Raw genomic sequence first — 27,949 nt, forward strand, 5'->3', positions numbered from 1 at the left:
CTCTGGTGGAATGTAAAATGGTACAACCACGTTGGAAAACAGTCTGGAGGTTCCTCAAAGGATTAAACAGAATTACCAAATGACCCCGCAATTCTCCTAGGTATTACCCAGGAGAAATAAAAACCACACAAAAACTTGACACAAATATTGACAGCAGCATTGTTCATAATAGCCAATAGATGGAAACAACCCAAACGTCTAACCACTGATGAATGGAGAAATAAAATGTTGTATATCCCATGCAACAGAATGATAGTCAACCGTCAAAATGAATAAAGTGATATATGGATGAGCCTTGAAAATATTATGCTAAATAAAAGAAGCCCGTCTCAAAAGACCACACATTATATAATTTCATTCATATGAAATGTCAGGAATAGGGAAACCTATGGGTGGAAAATAGGCTGGTGGTTTCTGAGGGTTGTGGGGGGCAGGGAGTGAAAGAGGCAGGGGGTGGTAGCTACATGTTGTAGGATTTCTTTCTGAGATGATAAAGCTGTTTTAAAGTTAACCGTGGTGATGCTTACACGTATCTTGGATTATACTTAAAACAAATTCTATGGTAGGTAAAGTGTATCTCCACAATGCTGTTAAAAGTAATTTGTTAAAAGTAATTTTAAAAATAATCTAGATTGAATATGTTTTTGCTCACTTGGCAAAGACTTTGAAATTATACCCAGGGCCGAGGAAGGGGTTGTGAAACACACAACTGACATATAAACGGATAAAACAAAAAACCTTTCAGAAACAATATGGTGACCTATCAATAATCTGAAAAAATGCTCATCCCTACAAATTTCACTTCTGAGAATCTAGCTGTGGGGACAGAGTCCCAGAGAGCAGGTTCCAGGCTCTCGGCCTCACGTGGAAAGGTGCTGGCTTGGGTAGCAGATGGCCATCAGCTGTGACTAGTTGGCCATCAGCTGTAACCAGTTAGCCATTGGCCACTGATATAACTGCTGTGGCTAAGCTAGCAAATGAGGATTGCAGTTAGCAAGTGGGGTTGGTTGGTTGGCAGAGAAACGGACAGCAAATTGCGGATCGTGTGGCTCCTGCTTCCTGTGTCTCCAACCCAGCCGCCAGCGAGATTATAGTGGTATGACTCCCCTATCTATGGCTCCGTGGGTGTTCCTTTTTGGCCTCACCATGTCCTGCGTTCTTATGTGGGGAGCGGGACCAGAGACCCCGCATGACACCCTGCATGACAGTAGCCTAAAGAAATACTCATATATAGAAAATACATCCTGCACAAATTGCTAACCTTGTAAAGGCCTGCTTGCATAAATGGCCATTGGCTAGAGTTGAGTAACTTCGATTTTAGGAGGTTTCCCACCATTAACTGGTAAGAGTGGCTCGCACTGCCTAAACAGTTTGTACAGACAATATGGTTTATGCTGAACCAACTGCTTTCCTTCTGAGGTCTGGAATTTTGGTGCTTGCTAAGCACATTGCCTATGTGACCCACCCCAGTAAGAATCCTGGCTCTGCGTCTCTAGTGAGTTTCCCTAGTGGGCAATATTTCACACGTGTTGTCCCAACTCATTGCTGGGGGAATTAAGTACATCCTGTGTGACCCCACTGGGAGAGGTCCCTTGGAAGGTTGTACCTGGATTCCCCCGGACTTGACCCCATGTACCTTCCTTTTCTCTTCACTTATTTTCCTTGGCTTCCTTTCTCTGTAATAAGTCATAACTATCCATAGGTCTCTGCTGAATTCTGTGAGTCTTCCTAGCAAATCATTGAAACGGGTGTGGTCTTAGGGACCCCCAACACAGGGTCCAACTCCATTCTTTTGCATGTGGATATCTGGTTGTCCTAGCACCATTTGTGGAAAAGACTGTTCCCTATTGATTTGTTCCGGTACCTTGTTGAAAATCAGTTGACTGTAAATGTGGGGACTTATTTCTGGACTCTCAGCTTGATTCTATTGATTGACATGTTTACTCTTATGCCAGTAAAACGCTGTCTTGATGACTGTAGCTTTGTAATGAGTTTTTTTAAACTGGGAAGTGTGACTCCTCCAACGTTGTTCTTCTTTCTCAAGATTGATTTATGAATTTTAAGATGAGTCAATTGCTGCCAAGAAGCCAGCTGCGAGTTCGTCGGGGATTGCATTGAATCTGTAAGTCAATTTTCAGAGTGTTGCTATCTTAAAAACATTAACTCTTCTGATTCATGAACATGGGATGTCTTTCCACTTATTTAGGTCTTCTTTATTTTCTTTCATCAATTTTGCCCTTATTTATGAAATCTATTCCTAAGTATTTTATCCCTCTTGGTGCTTTTGTAAATGGAATTGTTTCCTTAATTTCATTTTTGGTTTGTTCATTACAAGTGTATAAAAATATAATTAATTTTTTTTTTTTTGTCTGCTGAACTTATTGGTTCAAATAGGTTTTTGTAGAATCCTTAGGATTGTCTATTTACGAGATGGTGTCCTCTGCAAACCTTTCTAGCCTGGATGTCCTTTATTTCACTTTATTGCCTAATTGCCCTGTCTAGAACCTCCGGTACAACATTGAATAGAAGTGGCAAGAGTGGACATTCTTGTCTTTTTCCTGGGGAAAAGCTTTCAGGCTTTCATCATTAAGTATGATGTTAGCTGTGGGGTTTTTGTAGATACCCTTTATCATAATGAGGAAGTTCCCTTCTAGTCCAGATTTGTTAATTGTTTTCATCATGGAGGGATTTTGGATGTTGTCAGATGTTGTGGGTTGTTTTTTTTTTTATTATTGATATAATCATGTGTTTTTTGTTCTTCTATTGATATGGTGCATTATATTAATTCATTTTCATATGTTAAACTGACTCTGCATCCTAATAAATCCACTTGGTCCTAGTCTATGTATTAGATTTCCTAGGACTTTGATGAGGATTTTTGTGTCTGTATTCATAAGAGATATTGGTCTGTAGTTTTCTTGTGTCATTTTTGGCTGGTTTTGGTATCAGGGTAACACAGACCTCATTGAACAAGTTGGGAAGTGTGCTCTCTTCTATTTTTTTGGAAGAGTTTGTGAAGAACTGGTGTAAATGCTTCTGTAACTATTTGTAGAATTAACCAGTGAAACCATCTGGATCAGGCCTTTGCGTTGTGGGTAGTTTTGCTACAGATGGTGTTTTGTTGTTGTTTGTTTGTTTGTTTGTTTTAAGGAGGGCACAGCTCACAGGGGCCCATACAGGAATCTAACCGGCAACCTAAGTGTTATTAGCACTATGCTCTAACCAACTGAGCTAACCGGCCATCTCCTACAGGCGGTGTTTAAGTACTTGAAATATGTCTCATATGCCTGAGAAATGGAGCTTCTAATTTTATTTGATATTAATTAGTTCAGTTAAATATAATAAGCCACATTGTGGCTATGGTTTACTGGCTTGGACCGAACAGGTCTTGAAAAGTGGTTCTCAGTGGAGTGGTACTGCCCCCCTATGGTCATTTTGGGAGTTCGTGGGTGTTTTGAATCTCACTGTGAATGGAAGCAGTGAGTGCCCTTAGAGGGTGAGGGCCAAGCCATCCCGCCATGTGCAATCTGGTCCTATATGAAGAGTAATTGTCCTGTGCCTGAGTGGCTTTTTGGTGTCCCTACAGACATCTAGTGTGGCCCATCAATATGGGCCAAGAATCGAACTTCATTTTATGGATGAGCCCAAAGTATATCTTGCTTGGTTGTGATATATACTGAATTTTCCAGGAATTCAACTATCAGGTACACTGAAGGCAGACTGTACTTGATTTGTTTGCATCTTTACCGAGAGCTGTTCACGATATGTGGAAAATCCCTGCACTAAGGCAGCAGTCATAGCAAACCCCATTGTTTTTTGGCTGCATTGTAGCTGCGTCCTTCACTGTGATTGTAAGTATACAATAGTCCACCCTTATTCCCAGGGGATACGTTCCAAGACCCCCACGGAGGCCTGAAACTGTGGACAGTACTGAACCCTATATATATTATGTTTTTTCCGATACACACATACCTGTGATAACGTTTAATTTCTAAATTAGGCATAGTCAGAGATTAGCAACAATAACTACTAATAAACTAGATCGATTATAACAATATACTGTAGTAAGAGTTATGTGAATGTGGTTTCTCGCTCTCAAAATACCTTACTGTACTGTACTCACCTTTGCCCTTAAAGGAAGCGCTTCACGGCTTCTCTCTGGCATATCTGAAGCGCCGGCATCACTACTCTTGTGCTTTGGAACTATTATTAAGTCAAATAAGGGTCATGAACACAAGCGGGGCAATACTGCAACAGCTGATCTGATAACAGACCACAACTAAGTGACTAACGGGCAGGTAGCGTATACAGAGTGGATACACTGGACAAATGGAGGATTCAAGTCTTGACGGAACGGAGTGGGATAGCGTGAGATTTCATCCTGCTACTCTGAATGGTTCGCACTTTAAAACGTATGAATTGCTTATTTCTGGAATTTTCCATGTAATATTTTCAGACCAGGGTGGACTGCGAAAAGAGAAACCATGGGTAAGATGAGACTACTGTATGTAAAAATGCTAAGTATACGTACACATGCTTATTTCAAAATGCCAAATATAAAGAAAAAAGTTCACCATTTGTTCGTATGATTGTCTTCTCATAAATCCAAACTATGTCATTGCGAGTAAGTGCAAATCTCTGACTTCTTTTCATGCCTCAGCGTTTACATACTTAAATACATATTTTGAATAAAACACATTTTCCTTTTTCTCCTTTATAAATACATTTAGAACATGGCAGTATTTACTGAAGCTGACAAAGCACTTACTCTCTGGCCCAGCTATCCCACCAAGAGGATAAGTATTCGTGTCCACAAAAAGACTTGTAAAAAAAGGTTGATAAAAGCTTTATTCATAATAGCCCCAGACTGGAAACAACTGAGATCAACAGGAGAATTAATATATCGTGGCATAGTCATAAAATGGAAGGCTACTCAACAATCAAATAAGAAGGAACTACCGGTACCTGTAACATGGACGAATCACATAGGCTTCTGAAAGAAAAGACACACCTTATCATTCTGTTTATATGAAGCTCAAGAACAAGCAAAACTAATAGATGATGGTAGAAGTCCAAACAGTGCACTTAGCTGTATGTATGTTGTTTTTCAATAATAAGTCAAAACAGTGCACTTAGCTGTATGTAGGTTGTCTTTCAATAATAAGACATGATGATAATTATAATTATTGGAAACATACTATGTGAAATACACTGAGGTGGGTATACTAAGACATATCAGAAGGTGCTATCCCTGTCTTCAAGGAGCTCAGAGCTATTTGGGAAAATAAAACACACACAAAATAAAATAAAATAGTGTGTGTCAGAGGTTATAAGACCTGTGAATGTTATAAAGTTTTTCAAGATACGTGTTTTATAAATGAAGTATTGGGTCTGCCAAAGCTGAGGCCTCAGTGGCTGGAATTAGTGAATAAAGAAGAGCGTAGGATTTAGTCCCAGAGAGGAGTCCCTAATAGCACCCCATTCTCTTCTCCACACTCCATTCTCCATCACTTCTCACAATTATGATGTGTCCCGTTCTGGTCAATTTCAGACCTCCCTCTGTCACCAGGTTAGTCATTACCTGCCCTTTCAGAGTCTTGGTTTTCTCATCTGTCAAATGAGCTTAGTAATAGCGGCTTCTCCTGCCTACCCCAAGTTTGTTGAGTTTCGAATGCCTTGATGTATTTGTAATTGTTATTCCAATGCCAGTAACGACTTGCACCTTTTTGCTTGTTGGCTGCACTATTACAGGAACTCGGAGAGACGCGATCTCCTAAGGGAAATGTGACGCCCACGTGAACCAGAGACAGCCCTTCAGGGTGTGCTTCCTGCTCTGCGACCATGAAGAACCCCATCAAAATCTAGGCACGAACTAACGTCACCCATTAAAAACACCCATGTCCTGCTTGGCTCCAGTTACAGAGCCTAGTTATACTCGTAAAGAAAGACATTCTCAAGGTTTTCTTTACTCTGCTGCCCTCAATCCCATCCATCCTACTCATAAGACCAAATGGTGTCAACTCAAAAGTTGTTAGGATCTAGCCCTAAAACAGCAAAACTCTCAGTCGTTCAGGCGGCTGTAAAATAACGTTTGGATTGGAACAGAGGCTAGCATGTAACTTTGGGTAAGTCACTTGTTAGGATGTCAACATCCTCTTCTTTAAAGTCAGGACAATGATACCTGCCTTGCAGGTAGTTAAAAGAAGAATTCCTCAATAGGAGTCTGAGGAAATGCGTTTTGTGGTTCATGATATAATGGTACAATAATCTTGAACACTAGTACAAGAATGAGATAGATCCAAAGGCATTATAGAAAGAGCTACAAGACATATGAATAATGAAATAAGATGCAGAAGAGCATAGAGGGGTGGCTGGTTAGCTCTGTTGGTTAGAGTGCAATCCTCGTAACACCAGGGTGGCCGGTTCGATTCCCGCATGGGACAGTGTGAGCTGCGCCCTCCACGACTAGATTGAAACAACTAATTGACTTGGAGCTGATGGGTCCTGGAGAAACACACTTAAAATAAATAAAAGATTAAAAAAAAAAAGAAGAGCATATAAAGTATGCTATGATTTGTGTAAGTATAGACAGATATAGACAGATAGATATCTATAGATATATATAGATATCGATAAATCTATCGATTTGTCTCCATATATAGATATAGATACGTAAAAGGATATAGACACGTGTATATGTATGTATAATATTAAATAGATAAGGATACATATATATAGATATATAGATCAGATATCCAATGTATCTGATTTTGGATATCTATACACAGTAGTCCTTCCTTATCAGCAGTTTCAGTTACCCATGGTCAGTTGTGGTCTGAAAATATTAAATGGGAAATTCCAGAAACAAACAATTCGTAAGTTTTAAATTGTGCCCTGTTCTGAGTAGCATGGTGAAATCTCACGCTGTCTTGCTCTATCCCACCCAGGACATATCTACACTGTATACACTACCCGTCCATTAGTCACTTAGTAGCCAACTAGGCTGTCAGAGCAAGTGTCACAATATCATACTGCTTGTGTTCAAGTAAACTTATAGTAGCCTGATGCTGGGTCACAAGGCCTGCGTCATTCACCTCGCTCCATCTCATCACAAGAATGGTGAATACAGTACAATAAGATATTTTGAGAGAGAGAACAGTCATATAACTTTTATTACAGTATATTGTTATAATTCCGTGTTTCCCCAACAATAAGACCTAGCCCGACCATGAGCTCTAATGCGTCTTTTGGAGCAAAAAATATAAGACCCAGTATTACATTATTATATTATATTATATTATATTATATTATATTATATTATATTATATTATATTATGTTATATTATATTATATGACCCGGTCTTACATTCTATTAAAATAAGACCAAAAATTAATTATATTAATTTTTGCTCCTAAAAGACACATTAGAGCTGATGGTCCAGCTAAGTCTTATTTTCGGGGAAACACGGTTGTTTTATTTTATTATTAGTTATTGTTGTTAATCTCTTACTGTGCCTAATCTGTAAATTAAACTTTATCATAGTTTACCTATGCAAAGGAAAATAAATAGTATATATAGGGTTCAGTACTATTGATTTCAGGCATCTAGTGGAGGTCTTGAAATGTATTCCCTCATGGATAAGGGGGTACTACTGTTTATGTTATTATCTATATAATCCTTACACATACACACATATAACTATATCGTTTTATGGACCTACATCTATGTATAGAGACATTTGGACGATTACACTATAAACTGATAATCATTTGCCTGTAGGGACAAAAGCTGAGAAACTGGAGCTCAGGCATCGGAAGGAGATTGTTTTCCCTGTATATTCTTTTGTATCATTTACATTTTATAATCATGCACATGTATTATTTTTAAAACAAAGAGAGACCATCATGTGAAAGGAGCTGGCACATGCTAGGTGCTTTACAGATATTTGTGGATCTACAGGGAACCTTGTTCATTAAGACCTCCATTTACCTAGGATGTCCCAAGAGTATATTTTTTTTTTATTAAAAAAAAAAATGAGCCAAAGCAAACGTGGTATCGTATTAACTTTTGACAATCCGGGGTGGGTTATGAGTGCATAGATGTTCATTAGAACAGGCTTTATTCTTGTCTCTCTGTTTGAAATATTCCATGATAAAAAATAAAATTTAAGAAACTTGCTGGGGAGTGACTGCAGGGGGAATACCAGAAGGGACTTTGGTTGAGGGCTCTGGTCATGTTGATTCTTGATGTGGGCGCTGGTTACTCAGGTGTGCTGGCTTTGTGACAACTCATCAAGCCGTGTACTTATGATCTGTCACTTGTCCAAATCTATGTCACACTCGGTAAAAAAAAAAAGTTTACTAAAAAAGCCCCCTCTCTGTTCAATTGAAAATTTTCATAATGACTTAGTAAAGGATTAGTAAAAAAAAAAAAACCCCAAAATGAAGAATTTGATATGATTTTTCCTTTGCAAATGATGGGGGTCTTGAGAGTAACAGGAAACCACTCTAAAATGAGCAGCTTTACTTTAGCGTGAATTTGCATTTCTTCATCGTCAGTGATGTTGGTCTTTGTCTTACTCAACCTGCTTTACCCTTTCCCTGAGGCTCCCTTGACAATTTCAGGGCATTCCATTTCTGTTCTGGGAAGTGAAGAGGTTGACGTCAGAATCGAGTGGATCTATAGGGAGAGAAAGGGAGGGAGGAAAGGAGGCAGACAGACAGAGGAGAAGCAGGGAGGGAGAAAGGAGGACAAGGGAGTCACGCCAGGAGGTGTGGAGAGGTCCTGCCACATTCTCACCCCAAAATACCAGCCACTGACCTTGTCCTGAGCTTTCCTCTCCCCAGATTTTGTTCATATTACTTTTTCTACGTAAAGTGGCCTCCTTCTTTCCCCTCAATCTACTCATTCACACTTTTCCTTTAGGAGCACATTGTAAAACAGTTCCTGTGTTGCTAAAACCCCTGCGGATGGTTTCTTCAATTCACGTGGATTCAAAGTCACAGGGCTACAAGAACCTGCGGGAGGATGTACAATTGTCAGCTTCTGTGCTGTTAACGCCTTGCTCACTGTGTTGATAGCACACTGGCCTTCTCTTTATTCCTAGAACCGGGCCCCGCTCATTTCTGCGTGAGGCCCTTTTTCGCACTCACGGCTCCCCTTCCCTAGGATTTGGGAATATGCTTAGCTAGATGACTTTCTGCACGGCTCCCTCCTTCCTGTCCTTTGGATCTCAGCTCAGATGCCACCTCTTCAAAGAGGCCTTGACCTTCCTATCCAAAATCATCTTCCTGTCTAACCAGTCACTTTAATACGTTCATGATGCGTATTACTCCCTGAAATTATGTTTGTTTACTTGTTCTTTATGCCACTCCATTCTATGAATTCCTTGTGAATTTATGGATCTTTCCTGTTTTGTTCACTGCTGTATCCAGTGCCCAGACACTGCGGCTGGTTCATAATAAATGCTCAGTCCACAAGTTATTTGTGGAATAACGAGTGCATACTAATTATGTATTGCATACTTCTTTTGTACAAGGCGCTGTCCTAAATGCTTCACATAGACTGAGTCATTTAATTCTCATAACCAACCCTATGAAGTGGGTGCTATTGTCATTTTACAGCGTGGGGAGACGGAAGCACTCAGAGAGGTTAGGACATTTGCCTAAATTCACACGAACAATTAGGGAGCTGGGATTTGAACCCAAAGTCTGACTGATGCTAAGTTCGCTCTAAGCCTAGTTTCAAAACGTAGCAGCTCATCAGCATCACGTGCGCGCTTTAAAAAAGCAAACTCAAAAAAAAAAAAAAAGCAAACTTTAGGCCCTGAGATTCTGATCCCGCAAGTGAGGGGTGAGGCTGGGTGTCTGTGAGTAATAAAAAACGACGACGATGCGCCGTCGGATCGGATCTGGGAATCGGCGGCGCTGCCCTTCCCGCCAAGCCTCTATCAGGCGTGTCCCCGCCCCTTGCGTGCCGCGAAGGCCACTGGGAGTTGTAGTCACACCGGGTAGTGCGTCAGCGCCCCCGGAAATGACGCAAAGGTCCCGCCGTCTCTTTCCGCGTTTCCGTCGTTCCGCGGTGTGCGTCGCGAGCTCAGCTGGTAGGTAGTTTTTGGGCCGCGTGTTTCGAGGAGGGGGTCCCGGGTGGCGGTACGCGCGGGGACGGTGATGGGCAGAGGGCGGGAGGTGCGGCTCGCGCCCCTTCTCGGGGCGCTGGACTCTGGCTTTCCCGCAGGTCCGGCCGCGCCCACCGCAGCCCCTCCGCGCCGTCGCCATGTCGCGGTTTTTCACCACCGGGTCGGACAGCGAGTCCGAGTCGTCGCTGTCCGGGGAGGAGCTAGTCACCAAACCTGTCGGGGGCAACTACGGCAAACAGTGAGTGGAGGGCCAGCGCCGTGGGGGTCCCTCGCGGAGGGCGGGAGTCGGTCGGCCTTGGGAGGCCGAGTGTGTGGGAGGTGAACGGGGGCGGGGGGAGCGCGGAGGCGGCGGGTCCGAGAACGTTGACATTTGGAGGGACTGGACGGAGCAGCGTGGGAGGCGCGACTTCCCGCTGAGCGTGCCGTGAATGGCAGGAGTCCACGCGCGGGGCACAGGGGATAGTCCCAGAGGAGCGATTTCCCCCTGGCGGGGTCTGTTGCATCTTTGTACCCCCCTCCCCTTTTCCGCTCGGCATCGGACTCCGAAAGTCATCATTATACTTTGCACCAAAAAAATCCCGCTCACAAAATGCTGGCTTGATGGGACCCTGAAGCCCAGCTGCCTGGCGCTGCGGGCTGGCGCTTCGTAAACGTCTATTTTTTTTTTTTTTTATTTCTCTGCAAATTAAAATTCTTTCCACCCTTTGAAACAGTGACATGTTCTTTTTCAAACTTATGTCATGCACCTGGCACCTTCATTATTTTTACTACGTGCTTGTCTACCTGTGTAAATATACATATATACGCACACGCATACATGTATGCCCGTGTGAATATGATTTCATGTCACTGCCACAAGTGGGAAACCACCATCACTTGCTGTAACAGAAAATAATTGGAAAAAGTAGTAAGATGGAGAGAAAGAAGAGAGAGATGATGAGCTGAATGCTGTCTGTGGTCTGGTTTCTCAGTGTGAAAGAAAAATACTGGCCATGGAGGTGTACAGACTTTTTCCTGGTTCTTGGTCTCTCACTCTCTGGGGAACCTTGCTTTCTAGGACCTACCGTGTTTCCCTGAAAATAAGACCTAGCCGGACCATCAGCTTTAATGCGTCTTTTGGAGCAAAAGTTAATATAAGACCCGGTCCCTGTCTTATATTAATATTTAAGACCTGGTCCCAATCTTATATACGACCCTATCTTATATTAAAATAAGACTGGGTCTTATATTAATTTTTGCTCCAAAAGACACATTAGACCTGATGGTCCGGCTAGGTCTTATTTTTGGGGAAACACAGTAATTCAGGTACCACTCTCTTGAAGCCTGGCCAAAATACCCCTTTTTTCACCTCTTTTTAGGACTTCTTAGTGACTGTATCTTCACACAATTAGTTTCCTGCCACAGTACATAAGCATTGCCATTTATTTATACTTGAAGTCAGCTTAAAAGATTGAATTTATATGATGAGGCTGAAAAGGAAGAATCAAACAGGATGAGTGGTATGAACAGCTTGAGTTTCTCAGGTCTACCTGCGCCCCTCTGAGAAGACAAGCAGAGATCCCTTGGAAAGACCAGAACTAGAAATGGAGATTAATGGTCCCCGTTCCTTTTACATAGGCCATTGTTGCTCAGTGAGGATGAAGAAGATACCAAGAGAGTGGTTCGAAGTGCCAAGGACAAGAGGTGAGGCCGTGGGTTGCCTGGGTGACGGGGAGTCTGGAGAGCGGTGGCAGGTTTTCTGGTGGGCGATGGTGGTGGTATATGGTTGGTCCAACATGTTGTTGGACTCCCAACCCAGGTTTGAGGAGCTGACCAACCTCATCCGGACCATCCGTAACGCCATGAAGATTCGAGATGTCACCAAATGCCTGGAAGAGTTTGAGCTCCTGGGAAAAGCGTATGGGAAGGCTAAAAGCATTGTGGACAAGGAAGGTGTCCCGCGCTTCTATATTCGCATCCTGGCCGACCTGGAGGACTATCTTAATGAGGTGTGATGCCTGTGGGTGCTGGGGGGATCCAGAAGGGCATTGGGGACCCAGGGGCTACTTCCAGCTCACCGCCAGGGACCATGTTTCCTCTGGGTCGTTTGCCTTCCATACAGCGTTTCCCAGAACACAGGAAATAGGAATGGTGCAAGGAGGATTGTTTTAGCCAAGGGTTTAATTACATTTATTTTTATATTACCCCTCATGGGTGGTTTTGTGCTTTCTTAGTGGTGATACGTAAAGAAGCTTTCAAAAATAAGGCATGGGGTTAAGAAGTAGTACAGATGGTATATGGAGAGCAAGATTCGGAAGTGGTGGTGAAGCCCGAAGTTCAGGAAATTCTACTTAGTCTCAGATCTCTGTGCTCCCTTTCTCCCCCTCTGCCCTGTAGCTCTGGGAAGACAAGGAAGGGAAGAAGAAGATGAATAAGAACAACGCCAAAGCCTTGAGCACGCTGCGCCAGAAGATCCGAAAATACAACCGGGATTTTGAGTCCCACATCACCAATTACAAGCAGGTGGGGATGCTAACGGCAGACGTTTCCAACCGTGGGGACAGTGGTGCCGTGACTGAGACAAAAAAGCCTTTGCACGTGGGAGGTGTGGCTGGAGGAGGCGTCACGACACAGCTCTGGGCTGGGGGTTTAGAAGGGGGAGGTGGCTGGCTGGCCTCCTTCATTACGCCCTCATTTCCGTTTCTCAAGAACCCGGAGCAGTCCGCAGATGAAGACGCTGAGAAGAATGAGGAGGATTCCGAAGGTGAGGGAGGAGGCCCTCGCTGCAGATGGAGCGGAGGCCCAAAGTCAGGGCTTCCCTCGGCCCGCTTCCTGGGTGGTCCTCAGCCTTGCCTTTCACCCTCCCAGCTCTTTACTCTCACCTTTCTCACCAGCCTCTTCCGATGAGGATGAGGATGAGGATGGAGTCAGTGCTGCAGCTTTCCTGAAGAAGAAATCAGAAGCTCCTTCTGGGGACAGTCGCAAGTTCCTCAAAAAGATGGAGGTAAGAGGTGGTCCCAGTGAAGGGTTGAGTTGCCTCCCCGGGACCATTCTTGGGTCCCTGGGGAGAAGAAGAGGCTCACAGAACCCTAGGAGGGGTTGGGTTCAGTGTAGGTGGTCTGAGAATAGGCTTCCTCCTGGGTAAGAGTATTGAACATACTAGAATTGGAAGAATTCTGGGCCCCGCTCTGCCGGTGCAGAGCCATTTGTCCCCTGGGCAAGTCACTACTTCTCTCTGGGTCTTGGTGGCCCAATCCCACTCGTTACTATCCTGATTCCGTGGATAACCGCTCCTGTAAATCCCTGGGACGTGTTCCGGGAGCAGAGAGACCAGTCCGTTTCCCATCTTCCTACTGATCCTTTTTGTCTTCTGAGGATGAAGACGAGGATTCAGAAGATTCAGAAGATGATGAAGAATGGGACACAAGTTCAACGTCTTCGAATTCGGACTCAGAGGAAGAAGAAGGGAAACAGACTGTACTGGCCTCAAGATTCCTTAAAAAGTAAGACATGCAGTGGTGCGTCCGGCTACAGTGTGAATGGTGCGGTGCCTGTCATTCTGAAAGTGGTGGCTTCTTCCATGGAGTCCTTTCAGGTTGGAAACGCCCATTGCGCCTTTCTCACAGAGGGATCTCAGAGTCAAGTACATTAGTTGGCTAAGATCCCCAAGCTGATGTGTCCTAAGGATGGGATTTGAAGGCTCCCGAGTCCAGATGTTTAACCATGACTTTATCACTGTACGTGGACTGGGTGTGAATCTACTTTGGTGCCGATTAGCTCTGTGATAGTGGACAAGCTGCTTAAGCTTTCCAGGCTTTGGTTTTCTCATCTGTAAAATGGGGTGATACTTGACCCTACCTTCAAGGTAGCTGCAAGGTCCCGGGAGCGATGTAGGGACGGGCACGTGGTGAACTCTCAGGGGTAGCTGTTACTCTCCTGGCATCGTCTCAATATGTAGACAGCGGCAAGCCTTCCTGATGTGCTGGGATTGTTGCAGAAGCGGAAGGGTTGTGGTTTGGATTCTGGTCCCCGCCCGCAGTCTTTTAGTAGCTCTACAACTTTGGGTAAGTGACCTAGCTTTCTTGTCTCCATTTCCTCCTTTGAAGCCAGGGCAGTACCTGTCCCTGTGTGCTGCACGGGGTTCAGATGTCCAGCTCTGAGAAACACCGCTCTTTTAACAGGCAGAACCACTGCTGCTCGTGGGGCTCCTTTCCTGTTTTCTACCATTAGGGTTACGCTGCTTCAGGGGGCGGTACCTAGGGTTACGCTGCAGGGGTCTAGACAGGCATTTTGTTGAGATGCTTTTTTTTTTTTTTTTTTTTTAGTTACAGTTGACAAGTTATATTAGTTTCAGATATATAATGTGATTAGACATTTACACAACTCATGAAGTGATCACCCCAATAAATCTAGTGGTACCCATCTGACATCATACGTAGTTATCACAGCGTTATTCACTATACTCTCTGTGCTGTGCTTTACATCCTTGTGACTGTTTTTATAATTGGAGGTTTGCACATTTTAATCCTTTCCCCTTTTTCACCCAACCCTCCCATCTGGCAACCATCAAAATGTTCTCTGTATCTATGAGTTTGTTTCTGTTTTTGTGCATTTATTTTGTTTTCTAGATTCCACACATAAGTGAGATCATATGGTATTTGTCTTTCTCTGACCTATTTCACCCAGCATAATACCCTCTAGGCCCATCCAAGTTGTTGCAGATGATAAGATTTCATTCATTTTTGTGGCTGAGTAATACTCCGTTGTATATATGTACTACCTCTTCATCCATTCATCTATCGATGGACACTTGATGCTGCTTCCGTGTCTTGGCTATTGTAATAATACTGCAGTGGACATAGGGGTGCACATGGCTTTCTGAAATAGTGCTTTGAGTTTTTCAGATTACTGGGTCATTGTGTCTTGCAATAGTCTTTGTTTTAAAGTCTGTGTTGTCTGATAAGAGTATTGCTGCCTCAGTTTTTTTTTTTTTTTGGTTTTCATTTGCATGAAATCGCCTTTACTTTTAGTCTGTATCTTCATATCTGAAGTGGGTCTCATGTAGGCAGCAGATGTGTGGGTCTTGTTTTCTTATCCATTCAGCCACTCTGTGTCTTTTGATTGGAGCACTGAATCCATTTACATTGAATCACTGATAGCAATGTAGTTACTGCTATTTTATTCCTCATATTTTTTGTCATTTTTTTTTCTTAGTGAAGTCCCTTTAACGTTTCTTGTGATAGTGGTTTGGTGGTGCTGAATTCCTTAGTTTTTTTCTTGTCGAGAAGTTTTTTTTTCATTGTGCGCTTGAGGGAACACTGTCAAGTCTGGGAAGCATTGCGGATCTGATGTCTTTTTACTCCTGATACCGTACACTTCTGATACCGTATGTGTGTGAATTTTTCTCACACTAACCAGTTCTCCAGCTCTGGACACCACCTAGGAGTTCAACAATTCATTTCTGTTCTGACCCTAACTGCCCAGAGTTAGTGCAGACCCCACAGATGAAGGGCTCCATCCCCCAGACTGTCCCCTCTTTAGACCCCAGTTACAAGTCCTAGGTTCAACACCTGTACTTCTGACCAGCCAGCTATGAATTCAAAGTTCCCACAATCCCCTCACGTTCAGTAACGTGCTAGAACTACTCAGAACTCAGGAAAGCCTTTTTACCAGCCGCCAACTAGTCAGCTTAAAATCAGTAAAAAGATAAAGTGCAAAAAAAAAAAAAAAAATTGGTGTTCCCAGGTCCGTCTAAACAGAGCAGCTTCTGGTATCAGAGAACTGTTTCTTACAGATTCTCTGGAAACCTTAGAGGTTCGCTGTGGAGCGACATGGTCTACATGTCGCTTCTTTGTGTACAATGGCCTGGTTGGCATTTCTGCCTTACTAGATTAGGCCATGCTGTTCCCTCGGACGAGTTTCTTAGTAGGTGTCACGTGGGGCAGACGTTGGTAAGTCTGGCAAATTCAGGTGCTTACTCGTCTGTGCTTCGGTTACGGTTAACGTGAGGTTATTCTTGTAGAATGTAACTGGGACACCGGATGCGATGGAGGAGACGTTGTTCGCGGGAGGAAGGCCCCTCAGAGGTGGAGAGTGGGCTGCTCTTTCATCTTCTCCCGTGTCTCCCGGCAGGGCCCCCGCCACAGAGGAGGAGAAGAAGGCCGCCGAGAAGAAACGGGAGGACAAAGCTAAGAAGAAGCACGACAGGAAATCCAAGCGCCTGGATGAGGAGGAGGAAGATAACGAAGGCGGGGAGTGGGAGCGGGTCCGAGGGGGGGCCCCCCTCGTGAAGGTGAGGTTGGTGGGAGCGACAGGTGCCGTCCGGTCGGGTTGGGAGGGAAGGTCAGGCCGGGGTGGGTTCCTGCCGGCTTGCCCATGACAGGGTGTGTGTCGCCTAGGAGAAACCAAAAATGTTCGCCAAGGGCACTGAGATCACCCACGCTGTTGTGATCAAGAAGCTGAATGAGATCCTGCAGGCACGAGGCAAGAAGGGAACAGATCGGTGAGATGCCTGGGCCTGGCCGTGGGCTCACAGGGTGAAAGCTCTTCCCTAAGACGCAGGGCGGTGGGGGTCGGGCGGACAGTGCTGTTTGGGGAAGACCTGTGTGTGGCGACAGCAGAAGGAACCGTATACTTGGAACAGACTGGTCCATTTTCTGCTGTTTACTCTCCCTTGGACCTTGACTCGGTCGTGTAACTTTTTAGGACTGTTTTCTCATCTGTACAATGGGAATAGGGCTCCCCTTGTTTCGTCATTCCGTGACCGGAGGGGATGGTGGATTGTTAGCATTAGTGCTGTTTCTGTGTAGGATGGGGGTGGGGAAGACGGGGTCCTGGGAACGAGGCTGCCTTACTTGTCGGGAGGGAGCATGCTGTGTGCCAGGAGGCAGCTTTGTGACTTGTCGCTGAGGCCTCGCCCTGTTCTGGACCCCTCCAGGGCAGCCCAGATTGAGCTGTTGCAGCTGCTGGTTCAGATCGCTTCTGAAAACAACCTTGGGGAGGGTGTCACTGTCAAGATCAAGTTCAATATCATCGCCTCTCTCTATGACTACAACCCCAACCTGGCCACATACATGAAGGTGAGGGCAGCTCGGAGCAGCACCCCGGGACTGAGCTGGGGGGGCAGGGGAGGGTGCCTCGTGTCCTCAGCTCGGGGGCTATGGAAACAGTCGTGAGAGCTGAAGGCCCCAGGGATCCCTGGTGAGGGGTTCTCGGGGGGCGTCTGCTTACCCACCTGCACGCCTCTGACTGCCGTCGGTCTCTTGACAGCCTGAAATGTGGCAGAAGTGCCTGGACTGCATCAATGAGCTGATGGACATCCTGTTCGCAAACCCCAACATCTTTATTGGGGAGAACATTCTGGAAGAGAGTGAGAACCTCAGCAATGCTGACCAGGTAAAGCGAGGAAATTTAGCAGGCTGACTGGAGAGGTGTGCGCTGTCTGCTTCAGAAGGTTCGCTGGAGTTAGAAGCAGTGAAGTTGGGGGCTGGGGGCTGGCTTGCTTTATTGGTTCCGCCTTTACCTTTGTAGCCGCTGCGCGTCCGTGGCTGCATCCTGACTCTGGTGGAACGAATGGATGAAGAATTTACCAAAATAATGCAGAATACTGACCCTCACTCCCAAGGTGAGCCTGAGCGAGTGTGGGCGTCGGTGAGGAAGCGTGCCAGGAGGAAAGCTAAGGGTTATGCTAACCGAGAGTGTTGGGAGAGGCAGCCCTTGCTCAGCCCAGCGTTCACTCTGGGGGACCTCAGATACGGGGCCCCCGTCCCGTAGCTTCTGATTCAGTCCCCCAAATCGCTTTTTAACATGTTCCTATGTAGGTGGTGCGAGGACGACCCTTTGGGAATCATTGGGGTGTGGCCTCTGTTCACGTGGCTTGTTTAGCTGGGATTGGAGGCATTGGGGTGGAGAAAACACAGGACATTTCCTGGGTATACTGTGAATGCCCGCACGTGCCCACCGAGTCGGGTGTAACGGTGGACAGGGCACCGGAGGCGTTCTTGCTGCTGGAGTTACCCTCGGTGCTGGGGACAAGCGGTTCAACACGTAAATGAACGGGGTAATTGTGGTTGATACAAAGTGTGAATTCGCAATGCCACCTGGGGCCTGTGGTAGAGAGTGGCTAGAAATGGCTGCTTTGGATAAGGGTTGAAGAGGGCGTCCTGAGGGGCCATGTGAGGGTTGGTCGGAGTGGGGAAGGGGCAGTTAGTCGGGAGGAACTGGCAGAAGAGAAGGCCCGGCCGGGGGACAGACCGTGAGCTGTGCGTGTTCTGGGACAAGACGGCGTCTCGGGGCCCAGCGAGCAGAGGTTCCTGGTGGGTGCAGAGGACACACACGGGCCTGGGAGGGCTGGCTGCCTGGCCGAGCTGAGAGTGGGTGCTGTCCCCCAGAGTACGTGGAGCACCTGAAGGACGAGGCGGCCGTGTGCGCCATCATCGACCGTGTGCAGCGCTACCTGGAGGAGAAGGGCACCACGGAGGAGGTGTGCCGCGTCTACCTGAGGCGCATCCTCCACACCTACTACAAGTTTGATTACAAGGCCCATCAGCGGCAGCTCACCCTCCCCGAGGGCGCCTCCAAGGTGAGTGCGGACGGGGTCACTGTCGCGGGGAGGGGCACAAGATGGCAGAGCTGCCATTCTCAGCTGGAGCCCAGGGGGACTCGGGTGAGGCTGGGTGGGGCCGCGCCTTGGGCCGCCAAAGCCGGAGCCTCTTAGGGCCCCGTCCTGCCTCACCTCCTCCGACGTCACCCCTGCCCCACCCCCAGTCGGACCAGGATCAGGCAGAGAACGAAGGGGAGGACTCGGCCCTGCTGATGGAGAGACTGTGCAAGTACATCTACGCCAAGGACCGCACGGACCGCATCCGCACCTGTGCCATCCTCTGCCACATCTACCACCACGCCCTGCACTCCCGCTGGTACCAGGCCCGCGACCTCATGCTCATGAGCCACCTGCAGGACAACATCCAGCACGCGGACCCTCCAGTACAGGTGGGACGAGGACGGGTGCCCGGGCCCTGGTGGCAAAGGGAGGAGCAGGCCGGACCCTATGCTCTGTCTGTCCAGTGCCGGTGTTCTTTGATCCTCCTGCATGTTAGTTTATTCCAGACTGTTCCATCAGCAGTGGAGACCTCATGACAGAGATTTGAGTTCAGCTAACATTTAGTGTACCTGCTGTGTGTCTGCTTCAGCATATTAGGAGATTGTCTTGTTTCAGAAGATGAAAACAGCCTTTACGGAGTTGTCAAACTAATGGGAAAGACAGGGACCCAAGTGTGGCGTGATGTGTTGGGTGGAACAGCGGAACGACTCATTTTGTGTGTGGCTGTGTTGTGAGGACGTTTCCATATAGAAAGACTATTAAAGCTGTGTCTTTAAGTGTATGTGTTAAAGTAATTAAGAAATACGTATGCGTAGAACATATGGTGAACTGTCTGGTGGCAGTTTTTAAATAGCACTCTCGTTTGGTCTTTTTCATTCCATTGGTTGAATCTGTTTTGATACACAGCTGGTCTGTTTGCAGTTTGCGGCTCGTATAAATGAAGCTGCTGTGGATGTTTGTGTATAAGTCAGTGTGTGGATTCACCTCTTAGGTGAACACTGCAGAGGGGGACTGCTGCAATCACAGGGTAGGTGACGGTCAGTTGAAGAAACTCCGAAGTGGTTTTATACCATTCCATACTCCTGCCGATGTTTGGTGGTGTAGGCCCTCTTGGTTTTAGCCGTATTGGTGGTTGTCTAATGGGAGCTTGTGGTGTGGGCTTGTATTGCCCTGATAACTGTTGAAATTGGTTACTTTTTTGTTTATTTGTCCTTCACGTATCTTCTTTCATGAAATGTCTGGTCAACTTGTGCCAGACATTTTTTCTAAAGATTGGAGTATTCATCTTATTATTGAGTTGTAGCAATTCTTTGTATCCTGGATGCCACCTTGTCAGATAGAAATTTTTCAAATGTTTTCTCCCAATCTGTGCTTTGCCTAGTCATTTTCTTAACCATTCCTTTTGGAGTAGTCTGATATATCAGGTTTTTTCTTTTCCCCCCTTCTTCCGCCTCCTCCCCCCACACACACTCCGGTTCAAGCCGTTGTTTCTCAGTCTAGTTGTGTAGGACGCAGCTCCCTGGCCCAGGCTGGTGTTAGGAGCCTTGCGCTCCCCGCAGCTGAGGCCGTTGGTTGCTGGTCGTCAGTCAGCCTCTCACAGCAGCTCTTGCCGGCTGCCCGCCGCTCACACTGGCCACTGACCGCTCGTGGCAGCACACAGTAGCCCACAGCCACTCGCGGCGGCAGCCCGTGGCAGCTCACGTCAACCTTGGGCTGCTCACGGCAGCCCCGCTCCAGGGAGAGCTGTTGTTCACAATCTTAGCTGCAGAGGGCGCAGCTCACTGGCCCATGTGGGAATCGAACCAGCCACCTTGGTGTTAGGAGCCCAGCGCTCCAACCACCTGAGCCACCGGACCGGCCTGTCAGGTTCTGTTTTCATTTATGGTTATTATTTCCTGGGTCCTAAAGAAAACTTTCCCTACTTGCACTTCATGAAGATATTTTTTCTGTGTTTTTTGAAAGTTCTTACGGTTTTAGCTTTCACATTGAGATCTGTGATTTTTGCATATGGTATGAAGTCAGGGTCAAAAGCATTCTTTCCCTGTTACATTGTTTAGTGCCTTTGTGGGAACCATATGACCCTATAAGTGTGAGCGTATTTCTGGGCGCTGTGTTCCATTCATTCATGTTTTTGTCTAGTTTGTCAGTCTACTACTGTACCTGTAGAGTAAGTCTCAAAGTCAGGGAGTGGGTCTTTTTTTAAAAAAGAATGCATTGGATATTCTGTGACCTTTGTATTTCCACATAAACTTTAGAGTCAACCGGTCAATTCCTACAAAACACCTGCTGGAATTATATTAACTTGTAGGTCAATTTTGAGAGAATTGACATCTTAACATTGACTCTTTCAGTCTCAACATGTTCTCTTTTCATTTAATTTCTTCAGTTTCTCTCTGCAATGTTGGAGGTATTATACATCTTTTAAAGAGTTATTCTCGAATATTAGGTGATTTTATTTTCCAATTGTTAGCCACCAGTATCTAAAAACACAAGTAATTTTGGTATCCTGTGCCCTACCATTTTGCTGTCACGTACCGCTTGACCATGGGAATAGGTTCTGAGAAATGTGTGGTCGTTGGGTGAATTTGTGGTTGTGTGAACCTCAAGAGTGTGCTTACACAAATGTAGGTGGTCCAGCCTGCTTCACACGTGGCCTCTATGGTGTACCACTGTCCTGTGTGCTTCCCGTCATTGACCAAAATGTTAGGTGACACATGACTGTAGTTATTTTATAGAGTCCTGAAGATTTTCTACTGAAATAATCATGTCATCTGCACATAGAGACAATTGTATTACTCTACTAATCTTTTTTTTTTTTTTACTCTACCAATCTTTATTTATTTATTTATTTTATTGAGGAAGGTGAGCAGGACTTTATTGGGGAACAGTGTGTACTTCCAGGACTTTTTCCAGGTCAAGTTGTCGTCCTTTCATCTACCAGTCTTTATGACTTGATTTTCTTTTCTCTCCTTCCTTGCCACAGTGAGTGACTCAGATCTCCAGTGCAGTGCTGGATAGAAACCACGATGAGAGCAGACAGCGTGTCTCATTCCCACTCTCAGCAGGGAAGCAGCCAGCATCTCACTGTTACATCTAATGTTAGTTGTAGAGTTTTTGTAGGGACCCCGTCTTAGATGGATCCTAGTTGATGGCGGGTCACTTCAGATCCTAGCTGGCTGAGAATTTCTGTCAGAAATAGACGCTGAATTTTATCAAAAGCTTCTTCTGCATTTATTGAAATGATAGTTATTTTTCCTTTATTCTGTTCATACGGTGAACGAGCATTATTTTACATTTCATACCAGTCTTTCATTCCTAAGATCCTACTTGATCATGACATAGTGTCATTTTCTTGTGTTGCTGGACTTTGCTATTATTTTTTAAGGATCTTTGCATCTTACGTTCATGACTGATACTGATCTCTATATTTTTGTTGTTGTCAATACTTAGTGTTCCCCCCACCAAAAAAGAAAGAGAATCTGTGCTGCTTACAGTCTTCCGTCTTAACTAGTGGCAGGTCCATCTTTTCAGGTGCCTCGGCCAGAAGCCTTGAACTCATCCTTGGTTCTGGTCCTTGTCTCACGTACTGCATCTGCGTTCCCAGCCATTTCTATTCAGAATCTACGTCTGACTACTTACCACTTCCTCTGCTCCCCTCTGGTCTTAAGCCAGCACCATCCTGGTCTCTCTGCTTCTGCCCTTGTATCCCTTCAGGCTGTTCCTAATACAGTAGCTAGAGTAACCATGTTACAGTGAGTCAGACTGTGTCACTTATGTGCTCAAAGCCTGAGCGTGGCATACGAGGAGGGCTGTGTGCGTGCCCATCCTCTGGTTTATCCACACCTTTCCCAGCTCCGCCTGTCACACTCCTGGTCCCTCACACACACCTGTAGTTCTGGCACTGAGCCTGGGCGTTGCTTCTTTTCTGTACCATGCTCTTCTCCCAGCTAATCTGCATGACTTGCTCCCTCCTTTTTTATTAGTTCTTTATTTAAACATTGCCTTCAAAATCAGGCCTTCCCTCGTCATCCTGTATAAAATCGTGAGCACCCACCACACAGCCTCCTTACTTCGCTCTTCTGCGTTACTTTTCTCCTTAGCGCCACCTGCATATTCTGGTCACTTTGGCCCCCCAACGCCACCCCATTCATGGGCAGGACTTGTCTGCGTGTTGCGTCGGCACCTCAGTGTCTCGTTTGTCGTGTGTGCGGTTGGGTGAACGGAGGCCGTGCCGCGTGGCCGTCCCCCTGAGCACCTCGCCCTCTCTGCCCCCAGATCCTGTACAACCGCACCATGGTCCAGCTGGGCATCTGCGCCTTCCGGCAGGGCCTGACCAAGGACGCCCACAACGCCCTGCTGGACATCCAGTCGAGCGGCCGCGCCAAGGAGCTGCTGGGCCAGGGTCTGCTGCTGCGCAGCCTGCAGGAGCGCAACCAGGAGCAGGAGAAGGTGGAGCGGCGCCGCCAGGTGCCCTTCCACCTGCACATCAACCTGGAGCTGCTCGAGTGCGTGTACCTGGTGTCGGCCATGCTCCTGGAGATCCCCTACATGGCCGCTCACGAGAGCGACGCCCGCCGACGCATGATCAGCAAGCAGTTCCACCACCAGCTGCGGGTGGGCGAGCGCCAGCCCCTGCTGGGTGAGTGTGGGCTGGGGGGGGGGGGGCGGGCGTGAAGCGCTTGTTCCCTGATTACTTTCCACCAAGGAGTAAGGGGGAGTGGAAGGGAATGGCTTCCCACAGGATGATTCCGCTGGATGTGATGACGTCTCCTGGCGGCGTCCTACTTGCGTAGCATCTCTGGAGTCTCTTGTCTTAGGGTGCGTTGTCCTGGCCTGCGGATCAAACTCCCTGCTGCTTGCTGTTCCTCTCCCTTCAGGGTCTCCACCACATTTCCACCACATTTACGGTGTTCCACCCCCCAGCACCTTACAAGTCCTTTATTGCCTGCACGATAAAGTTCAGTCTCCTTAGTCTCTCAGTTAAACTCTCATCACCCAATGCCAGCGATACTTCTTATTTAATGTAGGTTTCCATAGTACTGTCTTCCTGTCTGGCACTGCTTTAAGAGTTTTATAAACAATAATGCGTTTGCTCTTCATTAGTAAATAGCCCTGTGGTGTAGGTACTGTTATTACCCCTTTTTCTTGGTTAAGAAACTGAGGCACAGAAGTTGACTGACTTACCCCACTTTTTTTTTTTTTTTTAGGGGCTCAAAAGGCCCTTATTAACATTTTGAGACGGTCAGTTCTTTTTTTTTAAGATTTTATTGGGGAAGGGGAACAGGACTTTATTGGGGAACAGTGTGTACTTCCAGGACTTTTTTCCAAGTCAAGTTGTTGTCCTTTCAATCCTAGTGTGGAGGGTGCCATTCAGCTTCAAGTTGTCGTCCTTTCAGTCTTAGTTGTGGAGGGCGCAGCTCAGCTCCAGGTCCAGTTGCCGTTACTAGTTGCAGGGGGCGCAGCCCACCATCCCTTGCGGGAGTCGAACCAGCAACCTTGTGGTTGAGAGCCCACTGGCCCATGTGGGAATCGAACCGGCAGCCTTCGGAGTTAGGAGCACAGAGCTCCAATCGCCTGAGCCCCCGGGCCGGCCCCTGACTTACCCAACTTTTAACACAGCTAATTTGTGCCTCTCTAACCTCTTTTCCTATTTTCCTTTGTGCACATTATTTTCTAGCCAACCAGCTAGAGCCTTGGCACTCAAGAGTCTACCTTTGGCTCTTTATTCGCTTCTGAACTTTCTGATCGATCGAGCCAGGGGTTGAGTGAGCTGTGATTTCACCGGGAAAAGAATTGGAATTGCACCCTACCTGTGGGGTGGTGCATGGAAGGACGGGGCAAGTGAGCCAGGCTCCCTGTCCACGGCCACGTCCCCTCATAGATCTGTCCTCTCCTGGTTGTGTGTGTGTGGGTGGGGGGAGGTTGCGTTAAATGCAGGAGCTCCTGAGGCAAATTTCATTTGGTTTATATAGTGATACTTTGTTTTCATTGGATAATTTCCAGCGAAAATCTGTGGGTCACCATAGTCCCTGCGTCTGTTACTACCTGCGGGGGGCCAAAAGCCAGTTTGTTTCAGTTCTGCACTGCTATTTGGTTTGTACAGAAATATTCTTTGCACCCCAAACTTTGCCTCTTTCAAAAGTGATAAAATGGAAGCTTAGCCCTGTTCATACGTTTCTTCGTGAGCCTGACCGTGTCCACAGTGGAGCTCGGCCCTGTCCTGAGTTCGGCTATGTTCGCGTGTCCCCACCCCTGCCATTCATCTCCAGCCTTGGAACTCTCATACTCTATTGTCTGCCCTGAATTCCTGCTACTATTACTGGCCATGTCTGTCTTCCTGGCTTGTCTCTCAGGACGGTGTTTGGGGGCCTGAGTCCAGAACCAGCACCTCAAACCTGTGATTTCACAGAGGTAATTTAAAGTGAGGCTAAATTTTCTAAGGAAAAGGAGTGAGCCTCTCTAAAGAAAAATAAGCTGATAACAGTGTGATATACAGATAAGGCAAAAATCATGAAGGTGATATAGAAAGGAAGGGAGTTGGATAAATACTGCTCCAGTTGAGGTGTCAGGTTTCTTTTTTTTAGGTCTAAGAGCCTTATAAGAATCCAGTGAGGGCTGGCCTGGTGGCTCAGGTGGCTGGAGCACCATGCTACCAACGCTGTGGTCGCTGGTTCGATTCCCACATGGGCCAGTGAGCTGCGCCCTCTACAGCTAAGATTGTGAACAATGGCTCTCCCTGGAGCTGGGCTGCCATGAGCTGCCACGGGCTACCATGTGCCTCCGTGAGTGGCTGGTGGCCGGCAGCCAGCGTGAGCTGCCGTGAGCTGCTGTGAGCAACCGACCCACAACTGGCAACCAAATGCCTTAGCTGGGGAAGCGCAAGGCTCATAGTACCAGCATGGGCCAGGGAGCTGTGTCCTACACAACTAGACTGAGAAACGATGGCTTGAACCGGAGTGAGGAGGGAGGCGGAAGAAGGGGGGAAAGAATGTGATGAAAACTATGAACCCTTTTTCTAGGAAAATGTACATAAGGATGAATACACAATTTGTCAACATTTTCAAGGGGCCCACCAGTCCCCTGAAGCCCACGATGGATTGATTTAGTCTAAATCTAAGTAACTTTTTTTTAATACTAAGAGACTTGTACAATCACATGGTTGTTTAGTAGAGAGAGGAGAGGCCCGATGTGGTGCTTTGCTCTCCTGGCCTGTGCTTGGGGCCGGGAGCCCTGACCCCAAGTTCCCTGGGCGCTGCCTCATTCCCATCCCACTCTCTCAGGTCCCCCTGAATCCATGAGGGAACATGTGGTTGCTGCTTCCAAAGCCATGAAGATGGGCGACTGGAAGACCTGCCACAGTTTTATCATCAACGAGAAGATGAACGGCAAAGTGTGGGACCTTTTCCCCGAGGCCGACAAAGTCCGAAGCATGCTGGTTAGGTGAGCAGGCAGCGAGCTGAGGTGGGCAGGAGGGAGAAGACTGGGTGGTCCCCTCCCCTGAGCGAGACGTCTCCTCTTCCTTCTCCCCCCAGGAAGATCCAGGAAGAGTCGCTGCGGACCTACCTGTTCACCTACAGCAGCGTCTATGACTCCATCAGGTAGGATGAGACCCGCGGGGCAGGGGGGCCCCGCGTTGTGGCCGAGGGCCCTGACCTGCTGCCCACCGTTTGCCTCCCAGCATGGAGACGCTGTCCGACATGTTTGAGCTGGACCTGCCCACTGTGCACTCCATCATCAGCAAGATGATCATCAACGAGGAACTGATGGTGAGGCCAAGGGACGGAGTGGGTGGTGGAGCCGTGGGGACGTGGGCGGGGAGGGCGCTGACCTGCGTGTGTGCCGGCCCCTGTCCCTCCGTCAGGCCTCCCTGGACCAGCCGACGCAGACGGTGGTGATGCACCGCACCGAGCCCACTGCCCAGCAGAACCTGGCCCTGCAGCTGGCCGAGAAGCTGGGCAGCCTGGTCGAGAATAACGAGCGCGTGTTCGACCACAAGCAGGGAACCTACGGTGGCTACTTCCGAGGTGAGGGCCTCCATCCCCGTTCCTTCCCGGGGCCCTGGCCCCCCTCCCACTGGCCCTCCCCCGGGCATTCCCTCACCTCTTCCCCTCCTCTCGCCTACAGACCAGAAGGATGGCTACCGAAAGAACGAGGGCTACATGCGCCGGGGTGGTTACCGTCAGCAGCAGTCCCAGACGGCCTACTGATGGCACGGCTCTGTCCCTGTGGCCTGCACCTTCAGCCGTTAAGTCCTAAACCGTGCCCTACGCATTAAAGGTCTATTTAGTTGGTCGTTGCGGCTCCTCTTGCCTGCACGTCACCACGGAGGGGGGTTGGCACATTCGTTTTCTCGTTATATTGTTCAGCTTCCGCCACCTGACAGGCACAGGCTCAGGATGCAGGGGTGATGTGTGCGTCCCTCTGCCTCCAAAGAGCTTGCTGCTCTTTCACACTTAACAGACGATTGTAGTGACGTCATAAGTTAGGACGGGTGTAAAAAAGGTGGTGGATATATTGGGAAGTGACTGGGCACGTATCAGAGAGAGTGTAACGGAGGAGACAGTGGTGAGGGCTGCACCTCCCTGGTGAGTGGGTGGTGGGCACGAGCCGGGAAAAGGGAGAGTTTGTCTAAACCTGTGTGAAGTGTGGTCATTGGACCAATGTGGCCCCAGAGTGAGTCTGTCCCTGACCAAACAGGCACTACAGTTAAGCGTAGGCACAAAAACGTTACCACTGCGTGACAGCTAAGCATGTAATCGTGTTTCTAATCTGTGTAATTTGTGTGTATTTTCAAAAGTATTCATCTATGGTAGATTGGGAACTTTTTATAAAATAGTCCTCTACCATGTTTGAGGAGCATTGATGGAGGCAAAGGAATAAAGGCGGGGGAATGCTGAAAGAGCAGTGTGGTTAGTGTAAGTGCGGGGAGCACGGCTGCGGCTGTGTCATGAAGACTAAATGCTTGGTGCTGTTGGGAAAAAAGTACACAAAGGGGTCCAATTTGAAGAATGGTGATGTAGCCACCTTGTAGATTATGGAATTGGAGGCAGAGAGTCAACCAGAAACTGAAAAGCGTCTAAAGCCAGGGTGGTTAGGATCAGAGGTGAAAGGGGTTGAACGGGTGTATGTGACAAGCTGTGGGCTTTCTGTGACAGTAGAATCTGGGAGGAGTAGGAGTCCAGAATGACACATGGTCCCTACTGGGGACATACAGGCAACAGAGCTGTTA

The 27,949-nt window shown here is 47.1% G+C and overlaps 1 protein-coding gene across 1 annotated transcript; it reads left to right on the forward strand.

Annotated features, from left to right (window-relative positions):
• Positions 1–10,027: 10,027 nt before the first annotated feature.
• Positions 10,028–27,013, forward strand: LOC117019525 (eukaryotic translation initiation factor 3 subunit C). The gene is made up of 21 exons (XM_033101331.1): positions 10,028–10,103; positions 10,238–10,377; positions 11,757–11,822; positions 11,938–12,127; positions 12,516–12,641; positions 12,828–12,882; positions 13,013–13,122; positions 13,494–13,621; positions 16,251–16,410; positions 16,517–16,620; positions 17,056–17,197; positions 17,388–17,513; positions 17,649–17,742; positions 18,509–18,699; positions 18,885–19,109; positions 22,996–23,359; positions 26,001–26,160; positions 26,253–26,318; positions 26,399–26,486; positions 26,582–26,744; positions 26,845–27,013. Exons 2-21 carry the CDS (start codon positions 10,277–10,279, stop codon positions 26,925–26,927), a joined length of 2,742 nt encoding a protein of 913 aa, XP_032957222.1. The 5' UTR covers positions 10,028–10,103; positions 10,238–10,276; the 3' UTR covers positions 26,928–27,013.
• Positions 27,014–27,949: the final 936 nt, after the last annotated feature.

Source organism: Rhinolophus ferrumequinum (genome assembly GCF_004115265.2).
Source record: "Rhinolophus ferrumequinum isolate MPI-CBG mRhiFer1 chromosome 15 unlocalized genomic scaffold, mRhiFer1_v1.p scaffold_54_arrow_ctg1_1, whole genome shotgun sequence".
In the NCBI taxonomy this organism is placed as follows: Eukaryota; Metazoa; Chordata; class Mammalia; order Chiroptera; family Rhinolophidae; genus Rhinolophus; species Rhinolophus ferrumequinum.

Coding starts and splice junctions, on each gene's coding strand:
- LOC117019525 (XM_033101331.1), top strand. CDS start 10,277: ATGTCGCGGTTTTTCACCACCGGGTCGGACAGCGAGTCCGAGTCGTCG. Junction 16,411..16,516: donor GGGGGGCCCCCCTCGTGAAG/GTGAGGTTGGTG, acceptor TGTGTCGCCTAG/GAGAAACCAAAAATGTTCGC. Junction 18,700..18,884: donor TCCCCGAGGGCGCCTCCAAG/GTGAGTGCGGAC, acceptor CCCCACCCCCAG/TCGGACCAGGATCAGGCAGA.